At 43.9% G+C, this 18,540-nt stretch overlaps 1 protein-coding gene and 1 pseudogene across 1 annotated transcript; both read right to left on the bottom strand.

Annotated features, from left to right (window-relative positions):
• Nucleotides 1–2,472: 2,472 nt before the first annotated feature.
• Nucleotides 2,473–3,238, bottom strand: LOC124074941 (piggyBac transposable element-derived protein 2-like). Its single transcript, XM_046418292.1, has 2 exons — nucleotides 2,745–3,238; nucleotides 2,473–2,630 (listed from the first exon to the last, which is right to left on the bottom strand). Exons 1-2 carry the CDS (start codon nucleotides 3,236–3,238, stop codon nucleotides 2,618–2,620), a joined length of 507 nt encoding a protein of 168 aa, XP_046274248.1. The 3' UTR covers nucleotides 2,473–2,617.
• Nucleotides 3,239–15,372: 12,134 nt separating this feature from the next.
• On the bottom strand, nucleotides 15,373–16,198 carry LOC124074801 (annotated as a pseudogene).
• Between the last annotated feature and the right edge of the window lie 2,342 nt (nucleotides 16,199–18,540).

Here is an 18,540-nt window from a genome sequence, read left to right as displayed (position 1 = left end):
GAACTTTGCAGGTTCGACGGAGACTCAGTGAACAAGGAAATGGTTTGGATTTATGTGCTCTGTAAAGGGTAGGAGTCAGAGACAAACTGGGGGTTTCTTGGATAAAACCTGCTCCTAACCAGGTTATGTTCACAGACTAAGTTGCCGCGGTAAAAGACTCTGAATATGAGTTACCTCGTTTTATGAAACGGGCTTAACTTACTCCGGAACTTACCCCGATCTCGGGATTAACTTACCTCACTTATTGAAACGCTTAACTCAGGGTTTCACTGATTTCAGGCTTAACATACTCAGAGTTTCCACATAACCTGCTTCATGAAACGGGCCCCTGGTGGTCCTGTTGAGGTAGGATGATACAAAAACAAAATGTAAGAAAGAAAGACTTTTATGATCTGAAACAAAGAGTGTCTAAGTGCAAATGGGCTGGACTGGACTAGGGTCTGTCTGATCTGGATCATGCATAGGACTGCTCTCAATTTCAATTCAATTCAATTTTATTTAAAGTGCAAATTCACAACAGAGTTATCTCAAGACACTTTACAGGTGAAACACATTCAAAAAAAGAAGAGAATCAGGCCCCAGGGCAAAACCCCACACTGAGTAAGCATTTGGCGACAGTAACGAGGAAAAACTTCCTTTTAACAGGCAGAAACCTCAAGCAGAACCAGACTCAGTGTAGACTTATGCTGTGACCAGCTGTGGTAGGGGACGAGAGACAGGAGAGGGGGGAGAGGAGGTTATCATTCTGTTGTGGCAGTTTTATGGTAAATAACTCAGACCAAGGGGATAGCCCTCCAATTACTTCAGCCTCTATTTGAAACCAACTCATCTTATCCCTTGTGTTGTCACTAGGTAACCATGCTCTTATGTGCTTCATATTAAAAGTCCATCAATACCATCTAAAGCTGGGACAAGAGAATGCCCTCTCTTTGTGTGGGCCTGTAGTTTCCTTATTCCTAAAAGGTGATGTGAATTGCCCCAGAAATAGTCTAAAATAAGACTGTCATGATCTCTAAAGCAGGACTCTGGGACATTCAGAGGAAGGTGAGATAGCATGTAATAAATCACAAGTGCAGTCATCATTTTAATAGAATGTATTTTCCCCCAGAGCGAAAGATGGATTTTAGTCCACCTACTAAAATCTGATTTAATTTTCTGATGCAATGGGTCTCGGACCATATCTTCATAATCAGGAGTTATTTGAATACCTAAATATTTGATGCCTTTCGAAGCCCAGGGAAATTTCCACTGATGGAAGAGGGTAGATGAGCAATAGACTGATATAGGTGTCACCTAACATGGTGAACTATTGCCCCTATCCAGATCTTCATGTTGAACTGTAGCCGGCTCTGTGACCAACCCAATGTCTACTGTTGACATCTGCCTGTCATTCTTCTGTGCACCGACTATCGGCGGGGTGGTTCTCCCTTGCGGGCCGAAATTGAACTGAATAGAATTGATAGGATAGTGGTTTTCAACAGCATATGAAAAATACATGAATGATACAGCAGTTCATTATAATTTCAGTCTTGTGAAATGTTAAAATCATATTGAGGTGGTATCAAAAGTGAAACTGAAAATTTAAAAATTTTTATGAGTTGAGATTTTGTTTTACTTATCTTTTTAGTAAGGTCGTTCTCATGTTGTTAACTGCTTTCCTGCCTGTACAACATCCATTGCACGTCTGCCCGTCCTGGGTGAGGGATCCCTCCTCTGTTGCTCACCTTGAGGTTTCTTCCATTTTTTCCTGTTAAAGGTTTTTCTGGGAGTTTTTCCTTAGCCGAAGTGAGGGTCGAAGGGCAGAGGATGTTCCTGATGTTATGTTAAGCCCTTTGAGACTAACTGCTTGTAAAAATGGGCTATACAAATAAAGTTGTCTTGTCTTGTCTTGAATTCTTCCATACAGTTTAGTAATGTGGGTATGAATTTGCGTTAGTAGCATTAACATATCTTCTGCGTACAGGAAAGTTTGTGATGGACCCTGCCCATTTAATTAACCCTCTACTGCATGACTTTTTAATTTTTAGGGACAAAAACATTTTTCACCCTATTTTTTGGGATCTTTGGGGTCCCTAATAACATAACAATCATAAAATTTGACCCCCAACTCCACCCCCCATAAACAGATATAGCTTTGTTGCTTCAAGGCAACATTGTGCAACGAGGGTAGTCAAACACCAAGTTATTCTAGAAGTTTTATCAATTTGAACAAACCACAAACAAACAATGTAAACATTTCATAGAACAAAAAAACACCAAAATACATCCGAAATTTGATCAGGGATCCGTCTTGTTCATTCAATGTGAAACCTCAGGAAGCAGTTGCGGTTGTGGGTGAAGCAGAGGTGCACATTGTATTTGTGGTGCATTGCTTTTGGTGTACCATTGCACCCTGGCACCCTGCATCGTCCCTTGTCCCCAGTCATGGTGGGCTGTTTGATCCAGGCGGACATCTTAGACTGGAATGGGAGCTGTGCGTCCTTTCTTCCTCTTCTCTATATGCGCCAGCAATGGACTGGCTGGGACGACCTCATTTCTTCTCAAGGCTCTTACCACACATGCAGAGGTCCACCCCACCCATGTTCTTGTTATATTCTTGCACCACAGTGATGTTTTTCTAGCAATCCCACCTGTAATGATAATAAGAGTTTATGTATTTATTGCTTTACATTTGAAAACATAGTAACAGATAATCTATTTAGCAGAAGAAGATGAGATGATAAAATAATATAAATTGATATCACCTGTCAACCTCAATCACAGGGTTGGCTCCGATGTGGTCACTCATAAGGGTCACAGAGTGGTTGTCGCACCACTTGACAACATACAAGGTGGTTTCTCTCACCATGGCCATCTTCTCTTTGAATGGCCCATGTCCTGCTCTCTTCAGGTTGACCCCAGGTAATCTGTTGCCATGAACAGTGCCAGTGCAGCGAATTCCCTGCTCAGCCAATGTGACTACAAGAGGGACACTAGTGAACCAATTGTCAAAGAAGAGATTGTAGTTCTCTTCCTTGGGGATTGGCTGGACCAGTTGGAGGACAACTTTTTCACTAGCTCCAACATTCGGCAGCTCAGGAGGTTGGTCAACTTCAAGGTTGTGTGGTATTCCATCAGATCCTGCCAAGAAGATAATTTTATAGCCCCAGTTCTTTGGTTTTGGTGGCAGGTACTGTTTCAACCTGTGTCTCCCCTTGAATGGCACCATCTGCTCGTCTATGGTGAGCTTCTCACTCATTGGGATGGAGACCAATTTGGATGTCAGGTAAGTGACCAGAGGACGTATTTTGTAGAGGGGATCATCTTGCTGTCCCTCGTTGTTGTTGATGTGGAGGGACTTCTTGATGGCTTCCTATCTGTTGAGGGTCATTGTGTCTGTGTCTCTACTTTGGACATTCGGGTGGCTTTGCTCCAAAACATTTGAGTTGCTGGCAGGCCAAAGAGGGACATGTAGACCTCTACTATAACTTGAAGAATGTCTTCAGAGAAGAACCTTCTGAAGTATTGGAAGGGGGACAGGATATTATCAGCTTTTGGCAGCTGGCCATGCCAGTCTGGGTAGGCATCGATGGAGTTTTGTACATTTCTCTATCTTGGGAGGTGAGACACTTCACCCTCCTCTTCATCTGAATTTCCCTGAGTCACTATCTTGTGGCTGGTGTTCTTCTGAAAAGAAGAAAAAGGAAAAAAATATTAGAAAGAAATAAATGCAACAAGAAGACTTGCATGCATGCACAAACACACACACACACAATTACTTGACCAACTGACCCCTGAGCTACTAAGTGTCCCTCAAACCTGATTCAGGGATCCACTCCTCCACTTCCTCACTGTCACTCCCAGATAGTTCACTGTCCTCACTTTCTGAGGGAATGTCCCTAACTGCACATTTCCTTGGTTTCCTTCCGTAAATGTTTTTACGTCCATGTCCTGTAAATAAAAAAAATGTTAAAAAACATTGACTATGATCATATAAATGCACACAAATGCATCTTTACACACATATGTGTAACCGTGTTGAAGTCAAGTCAAGTCAAGTCAACTTTATTTGTATAGCCCATTTTTACAAGCAGTTTGTCTCAAAGGGCTTAACATAACATCAGGAACATCCTCTGCCCTTCGACCCTCACATCGACTAAGGAAAAACTCCCAGAAAAACCTTTAACAGGAAAAAATGGAAGAAACCTCAGGGTGAGCAACAGAGGAGGGATCCCTCACCCAGGACGGGCAAACGTGCAATGGATGTACAGGCAGGAAAGCAATTTACAACATGAGAAATGACATAGTAATGAAAATTATAATGAACTGCTGTAACATTCATGTATTCTTTTTTTTAAATGTGATGTTGAGAATCACTATCCTATCAGTTCGATTTCGGCCCGTAGGGAGAACCACCCCGCCCATAGTCGGTACACAGAGGAATGACAGGCAGATGTCAACAATACACATTGGGTTGGTCATAGAGCCGGCTACAGTTCAACTTGAAGATCTGGATGGAGAGATACCTGCAGAAAGATACAGAGAGAGAGAGAGAGAAAGGGAGGGAGAGACACAAGACTACGAGGAGCACTGGACACACAGTTAGTGACATAAAATAATGAATTGCATGTTAATCTGACGAGGGGAGAGGATAGAAGAGGAAAAGGAGGAGGGGAAACTGCTTGGTGGATCATGTTTGTGTCCCCCGGCAGCATAGGCGTATAGCAGCTTAGCTATGATAGAGATTTAAAGATTAACAGTTAGTCAGACCTATTCTACCTGTGGCTATATAGCATGAGGTGAGTGAAACTATGCCTACCAGCCCTACACACTTTATTTGGTGCTAACTATATGCTTTACTAAACAGAAAGGTTTTAAGTTTAGTCTTAAAAGTGGAGGTGGTGTCTGCCTGTCAAACCCAGATTGGCAACTGGTTCCACAGCAGGGGTGCCTGATAGCTAAAGGCTCGTCCTCCCGTTCTACTTTTATGAATTCTGGGAACTGGAAGTAAACCTGCGCTCTGTGATCTGAGTGATCTATTGGGAATATATGGGACTATTAGATCCTGCAGGTATGATGGGGCGAGTCCATTTAGGGCCTTATATGTAAGTAGGAGAATTTTAAAGTCTATTCTGAATTTTACCGGAAGCCAGTGAAGAGAAGCTAAGATGGGGGAGATATGATCCCTTTTACTGATTCCTGTTAAAACTCTAGCTGCTGCATTCTGGATCAGCTGCAGGTTATTAATAGAGTAGTTTGGACATCCTGACAATAGTGAGTTGCAGTAGTCCAGCCTAGAAGTAACGAAAGCATGGACAAGTTTTTCAGCATCACTCTGAGAGAGGACACTCCTAATCTTAGCAATATTACGGAGGTGAAAGAAGGCGGTCTTAGAGGTCTGTTTAATGTGATGAATAAATGACACGTCCTGATCAAACATAACGCCGAGGTTCCTCGCAGTCGTACTGGAGGCCAAAGTAATGCCGTCCAGAGAGAGAATATTATCAGCTATTCTATTTCTAAGGTGTTTGGGGCCTAGAACAATGATCTCAGTTTTGTCTGAGTTTAATAATAAAAAATTGGAGGTCATCCAGTCCTTTATGTCCTTAAGACATGCCTGGAGTCTGGCTAACGGCTCTGTTTCTTCAGGCTTTAAGGATAAGTACAGCTGAGTGTCATCAGCATAACAATGAAAGTTTATGCCATGTTTCTGAATAATATTTCCTAGAGGGAGCATGTATAAGGTGAACAGGATCGGCCCAAGCACTGAACCTTGTGGAACACCGAGGCTAACCCTTATATATGAAGAGGAAACATTATTAACTTGAGCAAAGTGAAATCTATCTGTTAAATATGATTTGAACCAGCGTAGCGCAGTCCCTGTGATCCTAGTCTCATGTTCTAATCTGTGTAATAAAATGCTGTGATCTACAGTGTCGAAAGCAGCACTGAGATCTAACAAAACAAGTATGGAGACAAGCCCGCGGTCTGATGCCATGAGGAGGTCATTTGTGACTTTAACCAGTGCTGTTTCTGTGCTGTGATGGGCTCTGAAACCAGACTGAAACATCTCAAAGAGACTTCCTGTGTAGGTGATCAATCAACTGATTTGCAACCACTCTTTCGAGTATTTTAGATAAGAACGGGAGGTTGGATATCGTCCTATAGTTTGCTAAGATGTCTGGGTCAAGTGAAGGTTTTTTAAGTAAAGGTCTAATGACAGCGGTTTTAAACGCCTGTGGTACATAACCTGTTGTTAAGGATAAGTTTATCTGATCTAAGAAGGAAACGCCAATCAAGGGAAAGACGTCCTTGAGGAGCTTAGTTGGGATGGGGTCTAAGAGACATGTAGTTGGATTAGATTTGTTAATGCTGGAGGTCAGCTCGGGGAGGTCTATGGGCAGGAACCTGTCCAGAGATGGAGTAGGATTAAAAGAGATTTCTAGAGATGGCACTATATCGGCTATTCTGGGAAGATCTTTATTGATTATTTCTCTAATGTTATTGATTTTATTGGTGAAGAAACTCATGAAGTCTTCACTGCTAAGAGCTGCAGGAATACAAGGCTCAACAGAGCTGTGACTCTTGGTCAGCCTGGCTACAGTGTTAAAGAGAAAACGTGGGTTGTTCTTGTTTTTCTCTATTAATGTTGAATAATAGGCAGTTCTGGCTTCATGAAGGGCCTTTTGTATGCCAATAGACTGTCTTTCCAGGCTCTCTGGGATTCAGCTGATTTGGAGGAGTACCACTTCCTCTCCATCCATCTTGATGTTTGTTTAAGTGTTCGTAAATTTGAATTATACCAAGGAGCTAGCCTCCTATGATTTCTAACCTTCTTTCTCAGTGGGGCAACCATATCTAAAACTGCGTGCAACGTGGCTGCAGTGTTATTAACAAAAGAATCAATTGCTGCAGGAGTAACATTTAAATCAGTACGGTCTGTTCAAATCAAAAATCAAATCAAGTTTATTTATATAGCCCTTTACAATAGCCAGACGGTACCCAAAGTGCTTTACAACAAAGCTCTAGAAACAATACATAACAGGTACATAGATAAATAAATGCAGTTAAAATTAAAATACAACTAAAATACAATTAAAGTACAATTTAAATACAATAAAAAGAAAATAAATAAAAGAAAATAAAAGTGCTGTAGTGTTAAAAACCTTCCAGAAATGTATAAGATGCAGCAGGCAGAGTGAGTACACATAAAGTGTATACCTAGTCGGAATAAAAGGCCAATCTAAAAAAGTGTGTCTTAAGTTTTGATTTAAAAAGGCTGAGATCACTAGTGGTGCGGATGTCGGCGGGCAGTTTGTTCCACAGGCTGGGACCAGCGACGGCAAAGGAACGATCGCCCCACTGTTTGAGTCTCGTCCTGGGGGCCTCTAGCTGAAGCTGACCGGAAGAGCGCAGGGCTCTGCCACAGTTGCGAAAAGTTAAAATGTCTGCCAGGTAGGGGGGGCTAAGCCAGTGGAGTGACGCCAGCACAGGGATGATATGTTCACGCCTGGATGTGCCCACTAAAAATCGTGCAGCAGCATTCTGCACGAGTTGGAGACGAGCAATAGAGGTCTGACTGAGTCCAACGTAAAGGGCGTTGCAGTAATCGAGTCTGGAACTAATAAAAGCATGGATTGCCCTCTCAAGATCCTGCCGACTGAGAAAAGACTTCACTTTTGCCAGTAGACGAAGCTGAAAAAAGCCTGTGCTGACAACAGAGCTAATCTGTTTTTCAAATTTGAGCCCATTGTCAAATGTTACCCCAAGATTTTTAACATGTGATTTAAAAAAAGGGGCCAGAGTACCAGAGTTTGTGGTGAAAATATTTAACATGGATGGTGAACCAAACAGAATGCACTCGGTTTTGTTGTCATTTAGATGCAAGAAGTTCTGTGCCAGCCACTGTTTTATATCGGTGATGCAACTCGACAGCTCAGCAAGTGCAGTGTTATTGTTCGGTCTCATGGGCAAATAAATCTGCAGATCGTCAGCATAAAAGTGAAAAGAGAGGTTGTGTTTTTTTATGATTGAACCTAGAGGTAGCATGTATAATGAAAAGAGGATAGGGCCAAGAATAGATCCCTGTGACACGCCACAGGGGAGGGATGCACTTGAAGAGCAGTGGTCACCAATTGCGACCGAAAAACTCCTGTTTGCCAGGTATGACCTAAACCACTGAAGAGCGGTGCCATGGATGCCAACATGCTGCTCTAGGCGAGATAGGAGGACTTCATGGTCAACTGTATCGAAGGCTGCTGTGAGGTCTAGTAGCACCAGCACAGCAGGATTCCCAGCATCTACAGACAGGGCAATATCATTGTGCACCCTTAACAGTGCTGACTCTGTGCTATGACGGGATCTAAAACCAGACTGAAATTTCTCAAGAACAGAATTTATCTCCAAGAATGTCTGTAATTGAATAAAAACAACTTTTTCTAGAACCTTAGAGAGAAAAGGCAAGTGGGAGACAGGTCTGAAATTGGAGAGCACAGATGGGTCAAGATTTGTTTTCTTTAGGAGGGGCCTGATCGTAGCGTGTTTGAAGGCAGCTGGAACAGACCCTGAGCTAAGAGAAGTGTTAATGAGAACAAGCAGACTCAGCCCAACACAACTCAGAACCCCTTTCAAAAACTTGGCTGGAATAATATCTAAGGGACAGTTTGTGGGTTTCATGCCACTAACCACATTAGTAAAAGACGACAGGGAGATGGGCTCAAACCGCTCAAGAACAGTAGTCAGTGCCTGAGGAGCACAGACATCAACACGGGTCATATTCATATTTGCGATATTCTGCCTGACAGATGCCACTTTATTGGTAAAGAAAGACGCAAACTCTTCACAGGTTGCAGTGGAGGCATCTGACAGGACAGTTGGGCGTGGATTGATGACAGAATCGATAGTACTGAATAGTAGTCTAGGATGATGGGAGCTGTTGGCTATAATGGAGGAACAAATATTTGGACTTCGCCTCTTTTAGCGCTCTCTGGTAGGCAGCCAAACTGTCCCTTAACCAGCCCAGCGATACATGCAGTTTGTCCTTTTTCCACCGCTGTTCAGCCTGCATTGTTGTCTGAGCTGACGGGTGCGGTCATTCAACCAGGGAACTGACTTGGTTTTGGTAGATTTATGTCGAAAAGGGGCAACGGAGTCAAGAATTGCAGAACATGTTGAATGGAAAGTGGAGAGTAGGCTGTCTGGACAGATAGGAGGAATGGGCCGACAGTCAACAAGCAGCTGAGAGTTCCTGAAGACAGCAGCAAACTCCCCAGCCGTTGATGGAGTAAAGATTCGGTGTCTGCGAGCTGAGGAAACTGGCTTATTGGCAGGTCGGGGGGCAGCAAAGTCAAAAACAACAGGGAGGTGATCCGAGATCGCAGTGTCAACTATTTCTCTGAGGGAGACTGAAAGCCCATGAGAAATCACAAGGTCGAGAGTGTGTCCATGCTCATGCGTTGGTGCATTAACGGATTGAGTGAGATTAAAAGAATCTAAAAGGCTTTTGAAATCATTGGCCAGTTGATTTGCCGCACAACAAACATGAATGTTAAAATCTCCACAAATCAAAAGTGTATCAAACTTTGGAATAAAATCGGACAAGAACTCCGAGAACTCTTGAAGAAAGTCCTTATGAAATCTGGGTGGGCATCTGAAGCTCTCCTTGAATATAGCAGCCAGACCGCCCCCACGACCGGCAGCTCGCGGGGTGCTGAAAAAGGAGCAGCCGGGAGGGAGGAGCTCTGAAAAGGCACTGTTGTCACCTGGATTCAACCAGGTCTCTGTCAACAGGAGGATATCAAGATCATGTGTTGTGAAAAAGTCATTTAGAATAAATGTCTTGTTTGTAAGAGATCTGGTATTAATCAACGCTGTGTGAACTGAGCATTGGTCCGTCTGACGAGAGAAGTGACTGAGCGAGCGGAGATTCAGTGCTGGTCTAGGCGCCCTTACTATTTTTTGGCGTGCTGTACTGATTCTGACTGGAATATATCTGGTGGTTGAGGATTTAGGACTGTTAGAGCAAACAGAGGGCTGGCTGTGAGCAGGTGTGGGTGTAAGTGGCAGGGTTGACCTGAAGGGGGGGCCCTCATAAAAAATGGTGCGTTGTGGTTCAGTCTTCAAGGGAGAGGGCGGATCCGGTGTGAGGGTGGGAGATGTAGATAGTCAGTCACATGGAAAGGTGTGCACCGCGTGCTGCAGGTTAGCACACAGCATTTGGCTACCTCTCTTATTTGGGTGGAGGCCATCACGTTTAAAAAGAGAGTCACGATCCCAGAACAAGTTAAAATTGTCAATAAAACCAAAGTTGTAGATCCTGCTGGCGGACTGGAGCCAAGTGTGAAGGCTGAGGAGCCTACTGAAACGGCCAGCTCCACGACCCACAGTCGGGATGGGGCCGGATATAAAAACGGACTTTCCACAGTTCTTAAGAGCGTCAAAAGGGAGTTTAAAATCATTTTTAGTGCGCTCAGACTCCTGACGGGTGGTGTCGTTCGTTCCCACGTGAACTATGATCCTCGTAATCGAGGTCGGGAGCGAGTGCATCATTTCCAGAAGTTTATCCAGAATATGAGGGACTGTGGCTCCAGGAAAACAGTGTGTGGCAGCATTAATGAAGCGAATGTCCCGGGTTATGGAGTCACCGATGATCAACGTGGTGAGAGGAAAGAGGGGACGGGGGTACGAGATGTGCGGGCCGTCAGGACGATGCTGAAGACGCTCCGTTGGCGCTGCCTCTTTCGGCTTACAGGTTGACAGCCCGGAGCGGGGCGTCTGAGCAGGTGGACAGAGACGAGGAGACTGCTTCAGACGAGCCCCAGGGAGGCCCCCAGACCGTCTGATCACAGCCTCCTTCAGCAGCCTACGGCGGTCATTTGCTGCAGAAGAGCGACGAGTGGCCTTACCATGGCTCGTTGCGGGCGCCGCTGAGGTGACTTCAGAGCCAGGTGAGGTGGAAGCTGCAGGCGTAGCGTCAGGATGGACGGATGCATCCTCCGGCAGAATGGTGAAGCGGTTGGAGATAGCCAACGGAGGTTGTGGATACGGACCAGCCGAGACCCTCCTGCTGCCGCGTCGCACCACTTCAGTCCAGGAAGGCTGATTCGAGGTGTTGGCTTGGTTCGGCGTGGAGCTGTGAACCGGAACATTTGGTCCGTATCCGCTGCAGACCTCTGGATCGGGTGATGCTCTCTGGATGGGTGTCGGCAGCGTAGAGGCATCGAGGCCCGATGCAGCCCTGGTGGTGGCTGCGGTCTCCCGGTCCGAGGGGAGGCCGCTCTTTTCGCACAGACGGCCCTCCGGGCGGGCAGGTAAAGGTGAAGAGCCGGTGTGCATCGTTGCCTGCCAGGGGAGGGTGGCCGCGGAATCCGAGACCACCGGAGACATGGGTGAAGGAGGTGAAGCATGCTGAGCGGTGAAAGTTGAGGACTGTAAATGTGAGATATGCTTTGACTGGGCAGCGGCAACCGAGACAAAGCCCTGGTTCCTTTTTCGGAGCTCCGACTCAAGACGGTGGATCTCATTCTTCAACTGTGAGTAGGAAATGGTGCAGTCCACGCACACAGCCATGACTGTTGTACTGGTACATGGTGCTGAGGGGAGCTGTGATGGGATTGCATCCCTAAATCTGTCTACACTATCTTCAGAGAGGCATCTGGTGTAGTAGACCTTTTTGTTGTGTGCTGGAAAGTCTTCTAGAGTTAGTTCAAAAACTACAAGTGAATGGTCTGAAAGGACAGGGTTTTGAGGGGCAACTAACAGGTTCTTAGTTTCTAGACCGTAGGTGAGAACCAGATCGAGTGTGTGATTGTGGCAGTGTGTTGGTTCATTCACTATCTGAAGGAAACCTATTGAATCTAAGAGTGAACTAAAGGCTGTCTTAAGACTGTCAGAGTCAACATCCATATGAATGTTAAAGTCATCTACTATAATGACTTTATCTGTACTGAGCACTAAACTAGATAAGAAGTCAGAAAACTCAGACAGGAACTCTGAGTAAGCAGCAGCAGGTGGGTGATACACAAGAACTAATAAAACAGGCTTTTCTGACTTCCAGTTTTGGTGAGACAGGCTGAGAGTGAGACTCAGCTGAATCCCAGAGGGCCTGGAAAGACAGTCTATTGACATACAAAAAGGCCCTTCGTGAAGCCAGAACTGCCTATTATTCAACATTAATAGAGAAAAACAAGAACAACCCACGTTTTCTCTTTAACACTGTAGCCAGGCTGACCAAGAGTCACAGCTCTGTTGAACCTTGTATTCCTGCAGCTCTTAGCAGTGAAGACTTCATGAGTTTCTTCACCAATAAAATCAATAACATTAGAGAAATAATCAATAAAGATCTTCCCAGAATAGCCAATATAGTGCCATCTCTAGTAATCTCTTTTAATCCTACTCCATCTCTGGACAGGTTCCTGCCCATAGACCTCCCCGAGCTGACCTCCAGCATTAACAAATCTAACCCAACTACATGTCTCTTAGACCCCATCCCAACTAAGCTCCTCAAGGACGTCTTTCCCTTGATTGGCGTTTCCCTCTTAGATCAGATAAACTTATCCTTAACAACAGGTTATGTACCACAGGCGTTTAAAACCGCTGTTATTAGACCTTTACTTAAAAAACCTTCACTTGACCCAGACATCTTAGCAAACTATAGGCCGATATCCAACCTCCCGTTCTTATCTAAAATACTCGAAAGAGTGGTTGCAAATCAGTTGATTGATCACCTACACAGGTACAGTCTCTTTGAGATGTTTCAGTCTGGTTTTAGAGCCCATCACAGCACAGAAACAGCACTGGTTAAAGTCACAAATGACCTCCTCATGGCATCAGACCGCGGGCTTGTCTCCATACTTGTTTTGTTAGATCTCAGTGCTGCTTTCGACACTGTAGATCACAGCATTTTATTACACAGATTAGAACATGAGACTAGGATCACAGGGACTGCGCTATGCTGGTTCAAATCATATTTAACAGATAGATTTCACTTTGCTCAAGTTAATAATGTTTCCTCTTCATATATAAGGGTTAGCCTCGGTGTTCCACAAGGTTCAGTGCTTGGGCCGATCCTGTTCACCTTATACATGCTCCCTCTAGGAAATATTATTCAGAAACATGGCATAAACTTTCATTGTTATGCTGATGACACTCAGCTGTACTTATCCTTAAAGCCTGAAGAAACAGAGCCATTAGCCAGACTCCAGGCATGTCTTAAGGACATAAAGGACTGGATGACCTCCAATTTTTTATTATTAAACTCAGACAAAACTGAGATCATTGTTCTAGGCCCCAAACACCTTAGAAATAGAATAGCTGATAATATTCTCTCTCTGGACGGCATTACTTTGGCCTCCAGTACGACTGCAAGGAACCTCTGCGTTATCTTTGATCAAGATGTGTCATTTATTCATCACATTAAACAGACCTCTAAGACCGCCTTCTTTCACCTCCGTAATATCGCTAAGATTAGGAGTGTCCTCTCTCAGAGTGATGCTGAAAAACTTGTTCATGCTTTTGTTACTTCTAGGCTGGACTACTGCAACTCACTATTGTCAGGATGTCCAAATTATTCTATTAATAACCTGCAGCTGATCCAAAATGCAGCAGCTAGAGTTTTAACAGGAATCAGTAAAAGGGATCATATCTCCCCCATCTTAGCTTCTCTTCACTGGCTTCCGGTAAAATTCAGAATAGACTTTAAAATTCTCCTACTTACATATAAGGCCCTAAATGGACTCGCCCCATCATACCTGCAGGATCTAATAGTCCCATATATTCCCAATAGAACACTCAGATCACAGAGTGCAGGTTTACTTACAGTTCCCAGAATTTATAAAAGTAGAACGGGAGGACGAGCCTTTAGCTATCAGGCACCCCTGCTGTGGAACCAGTTGCCAATCTGGGTTCGACAGGCAGACACCACCTCCACTTTTAAGACTAAACTTAAAACCTTTCTGTTTAGTAAAGCACATAGTTAGCACCAAATAAAGTGTGTAGGGCTGGTAGGCATAGTTTCACCCACCTCATGATATATAGCCACAGGTAGAATAGGTCTGACTAACTGTTAATCTTTAAATCTCTATCATAGCTAAGCTGCTATACGCCTATGCTGCCGGGGGACACAAACATGATCCACCAAGCAGTTTCCCCTCCTCCTTTTCCTCTTCTATCCTCTCCCCTCGTCAGATTAACATGCAGTTCATTATTGTATGTCACTAACTGTGTGTCCAGTGCTCCTCGTAGTCTTGTGTCTCTCCCTCCCTTTCTCTCTCTCTCTCTCTCTGTATCTTTCTGCAGGTATCTCTCCATCCAGATCTTCAAGTTGAACTGTAGCCGGCTCTATGACCAACCCAATGTGTATTGTTGACATCTGCCTGTCATTCCTCTATGTACCGACTATGGGCGGGGTGGTTCTCCCTACGGGCCGAAATCGAACTGATAGGATAGTGATTCTCAACATCACATAAAAAAAAAAAAAAGAATACATGAATGTTACAGCAGTTCATTATAATTTTCAATACTATAAATTTCCTATAACTTGTGAAATGTTAAAATCATATTGAGGTGGTAGCAAAAAGTGAAACTATCTTATCTTTTTAGTAATGTTGTTCTCATGTTGTTAACTGCTTTCCTGCCTGTACAACATCCATTGCACGTCTGCCCGTCCTGGGTGAGGGATCCCTCCTCTGTTGCTCACCCTGAGGTTTCTTCCATTTTTTCCTGTTAAAGGTTTTTCTGGGAGTTTTTCCTTAGTCGATGTGAGGGTCGAAGGGCAGAGGATGTTGCTGATGTTATGTTAAGCCCTTTGAGACAAACTGCTTGTAAAAATGGGCTATACAAATAAAGTTGACTTGACTTGACTTGACTCTCAAATGAGCTATAGATGGATTTAGGTTTGGGGTTAATCTGAAGACTGGAGTGGTAGATTGCTGCCACCCCTCCTCCTCGGCCTGTGCCTCGAGGAACATGATAGTTAATATAACCAGATGGAGTTGATTCATTTAAACTAACATATTCTTCATCCCGTAACCAAGTCTCAGTGAGGCAGAATATATCAGACTGATGATCAATAATTAGATCACTGACTAGGAGGGATTTAGAGTGGAGGGATCGTATATTTAATAATCCACATCTGACTGTCCTATTTTTTGGCTCTAAATATTTGCTAGTTTGTATTTTTATGAGGTTATTATGATTAACACTTCTTAAATTTTGTGCTGGTTGGACTATGGGAGGACGAGGCACTGACAATATTTCTATGGGATTGTTAAACTTAGTATTACTGTGTGCATTTATATTTTTATTTATTCTAATTTTAATGGAGGGCGGCAGTCCTACAGAAGCAGCAGAGAAGTGTGTAAGACAGCGACTCTGCTTCCTGGCCTCGACCCTGGGTTGTCAGGGTGTTGGTTGTCTAATAAACTTGGCCATATTGGTAGAAATAAGAGCCGCACCACCCCAAGTGGGATGAATGCCGTCTCTGCTAATGAGGCCAGGTTTCCCCCAGAAAGTCTCCCAGTTAACTATAAAGGCCACGTTATTTTCTGGACACTACCGTGACAGCCAGCGACGGAGCGATGACATGCGGCTAAACATATCATCACTGGTCAGATTCGGCAGGGGACCAGAGAATGCTACGGAGTCCAACATGGTTTTTGCCAAATTACACACCGACTCAATATTGAATTTGAGTGTCATTAGCGCCGACGTGAATTATAATCTTACCATATTTACTCTTATCTCTTGCCAGCAGCTTTAAATTGCCCTCTATGTCGCCCGCTCTGGCCCCCGGGATGCATTTGACTATGGTTGCTGGTGTCGGCTTCACATATCGCAAAACAGAATCGCCAATAACCAGGGTCGGTTTCTCAGCGGGTGTGTCGCTGAGTGGGGAAAAGCGGTTAGACACATGAAGCGGTTGGTGGTGAACCACGGGCCTTTGTTTTGGACTACGCTTCTTTCGAACCGCCACCCAACCTCCCTGACTTCCCGGCTGCTCGGGGGCTGCCGGGGGGCGGCTGACATCAGCTAAAGTAGCTAAAGTAGGCCGGTCCGCACAGGCTAACTGCTGCTGGCTAGCTGTCGGGACTAATGGACTGTGATCTACAGTACGAAGCCGGGCCTCTAACTCACTTAGCCTCGCCTCCAAAGCTGTGAATAAACTACACTTTCTACACATCTCACTCTCACTAAAGGAGGCAGAGGAATAGCTAAACATTTCACACACCTTACAGAAGACGGAGAGGAGAGGAGTGAGTGGAAGAAGCCATGTTAGCACTAAGCTAAGCTCAACAACAAACAGGACGGGGATCGGAAAAGGAAAGAATCTAGATGATCGTGCTTAATCGTGGTTAATAAACATTTCCTAAAGTGCTTGTGTACTTATTTGTAAGAACCAACCACAGTAAAAGCTAACACAAAATATGTCGACTGAAGTACACCAATACCACAGAACACCAAACGCTAGCTAGTGAATGAGTAGTGCAAGAACAGGAAGTGACGCAATACGCAATACGTTACCCAACGCAGGAGAAGGTTGAGAGGCAATTGAATGTGTCAATTGAGTATAAACTTTGTAAACTGACTTTTTGTAAGGTTTAAAGTAGACATGTTTCCCAGGGTCGGTCGTGAATTTCCCTCGGGATCAATAAGGTATCTATCTATCTATCTATCTACAGGGTATGGTTATCTGCTAACAGGAGCTTGAGACCTGTATGCTATATGGAGGAGACTGCATGTTACAGAACCTTATGTGTTTTTCTGTTGATTTGTACAGGTATGTGCATTATGTTCATTACAATTTATCTGGCATAGTGTTTACATGTGATCACATTGGTTGAATTAAGCATTTTGGCATTTCATTCATTTTCGCATTGTTATTTAAAAATATTTTTGTTGTTGATACTGAAAGTTGTATCAGTCATGTATGCAGTTCGTGCCAGGCTAGCTGAGAGGAGCTTGAGACCTGTATGCTATGGGGAGGAGACTGCATGTTACAGAGCCTTATATGTTTTTCTGTTGATTTGTACAGACAAATCCATAATCCTGCCCTCATTAAACGAGCAACCTGCAGCTGGTCGTGGTCCGGGTCCTTCCTTCAACCAACACAACACAGAACACAACGCAGAATATGGTTTAACGGTTGTGCATCTCACCTGATTGGAAACTGTTAGAGAAAAGGCACACCCGTTACATATGCTAAAGCATTACATCACCTGAAAAAATTAGGCTAATTGCACAGTGTTGCCTTGAGGCAACGAATGATATGAATATAAATATAAACAAATTTTAAAAAGTAGAACAAACAATCAAATATACTTCTTCACATATTCATACACATGCAAGTATTTTTTATATACATTTATTTCAATATAAACACGTAAAATGGTGATCTTTATCTTACCTTCTAATGGAGATGTCTCTCATGTAGTGCCGCTTGCAAAAAGGGGTCCCCACCCTCCCAAATGAAAGTCACACAACCTTCAACTCATCATTTTATTGGACAGAGATGTGCCTGGTAGCATTATTTGAAAAAAAAGTTTTGGTTTTTTTTATAGGGCCAGTGTGAGGCATGAAAATGTGGTTTGTTGCCTCAGGGCAACGCTATGCAGTAGAGGGTTAAAGAGTTTGGTCTAGACCTGTTGCTAATTGGAAAGTATCATGAGTTAACTTTTGTTGTGAATTGGCGCTATGTAAATAAACTGAATTGAACTGATCTCGTGTATATCTAAATTATTCCTCAGTTTCTGCACCAAAGGCTCCAAGGCAAGCACAAACAAGCTCAGACTCAAGGGGCAGCCCTGTCTCGTGGACCTATACAGCTGGAATGGACTAGATATGAGACCATTTGTTGAAACACAGACATCAGAATCAGAATCAGAATCAGAATTCCTTTATTTATCCCTGGAGGGAAATTCTTGTTCTTACAGACATTGCACATGCAGTATTCCTGACCAAGAAAGGAGAAAAGTGCGGAGTATAAAAATAGGATAAACTATAAAGATAGGATAAATAAAAAACAAAAATCTCAAAGTACAGGTATTTACAGTGTATTCAAGTTTTTTAAGAAAATTTAAAATGCAGGTATGTACATGTAAAAAAAAACAGTATATACATTGTATATATAAAGTGAGTGAGTGTGTCGGTCACAGTGCTGAGTTTAACAGTTTGATGACGACAGGCAGGAATGATTTCCTGTGTCGCTCTGTGGTGCATCGTGGCAGTAAGAGTCTTTTGCTGAACGAGCTCCTGTAGCCGATCAGCACATTGTGGAGAGGGTGAGAGGGAAAGTCCAGTATAGTTCTTATTTTGGACAACATCCTCCTCTCAGACACCACTGTCAGAGAGTCCAGTTCCTCTCCCACAACATGGCTGGCCTTCTAAATGATTCTATTGAGTCTGTTTGTGTCCCTCACCCTCAGGCAGCTGCCCCAGCAGGCAACAGCATATGTGATGGCACTGGACACCATCGACTCATAGAACATCCTCAGTATCGTCCTGCAGATGTTGAAGGACCTCAGCCGCCTCAGAAAGTAGAGGCGGCTCTGGCCCTTTCTGTAGACC

This window comes from Scatophagus argus, chromosome 17 (genome assembly GCF_020382885.2).
Source record: "Scatophagus argus isolate fScaArg1 chromosome 17, fScaArg1.pri, whole genome shotgun sequence".
Lineage (NCBI taxonomy): Eukaryota > Metazoa > Chordata > Actinopteri > Scatophagidae > Scatophagus > Scatophagus argus.
Note: the sequence above shows the minus strand (reverse complement) of the source record. Positions and strands in the feature narration are given on the sequence as shown.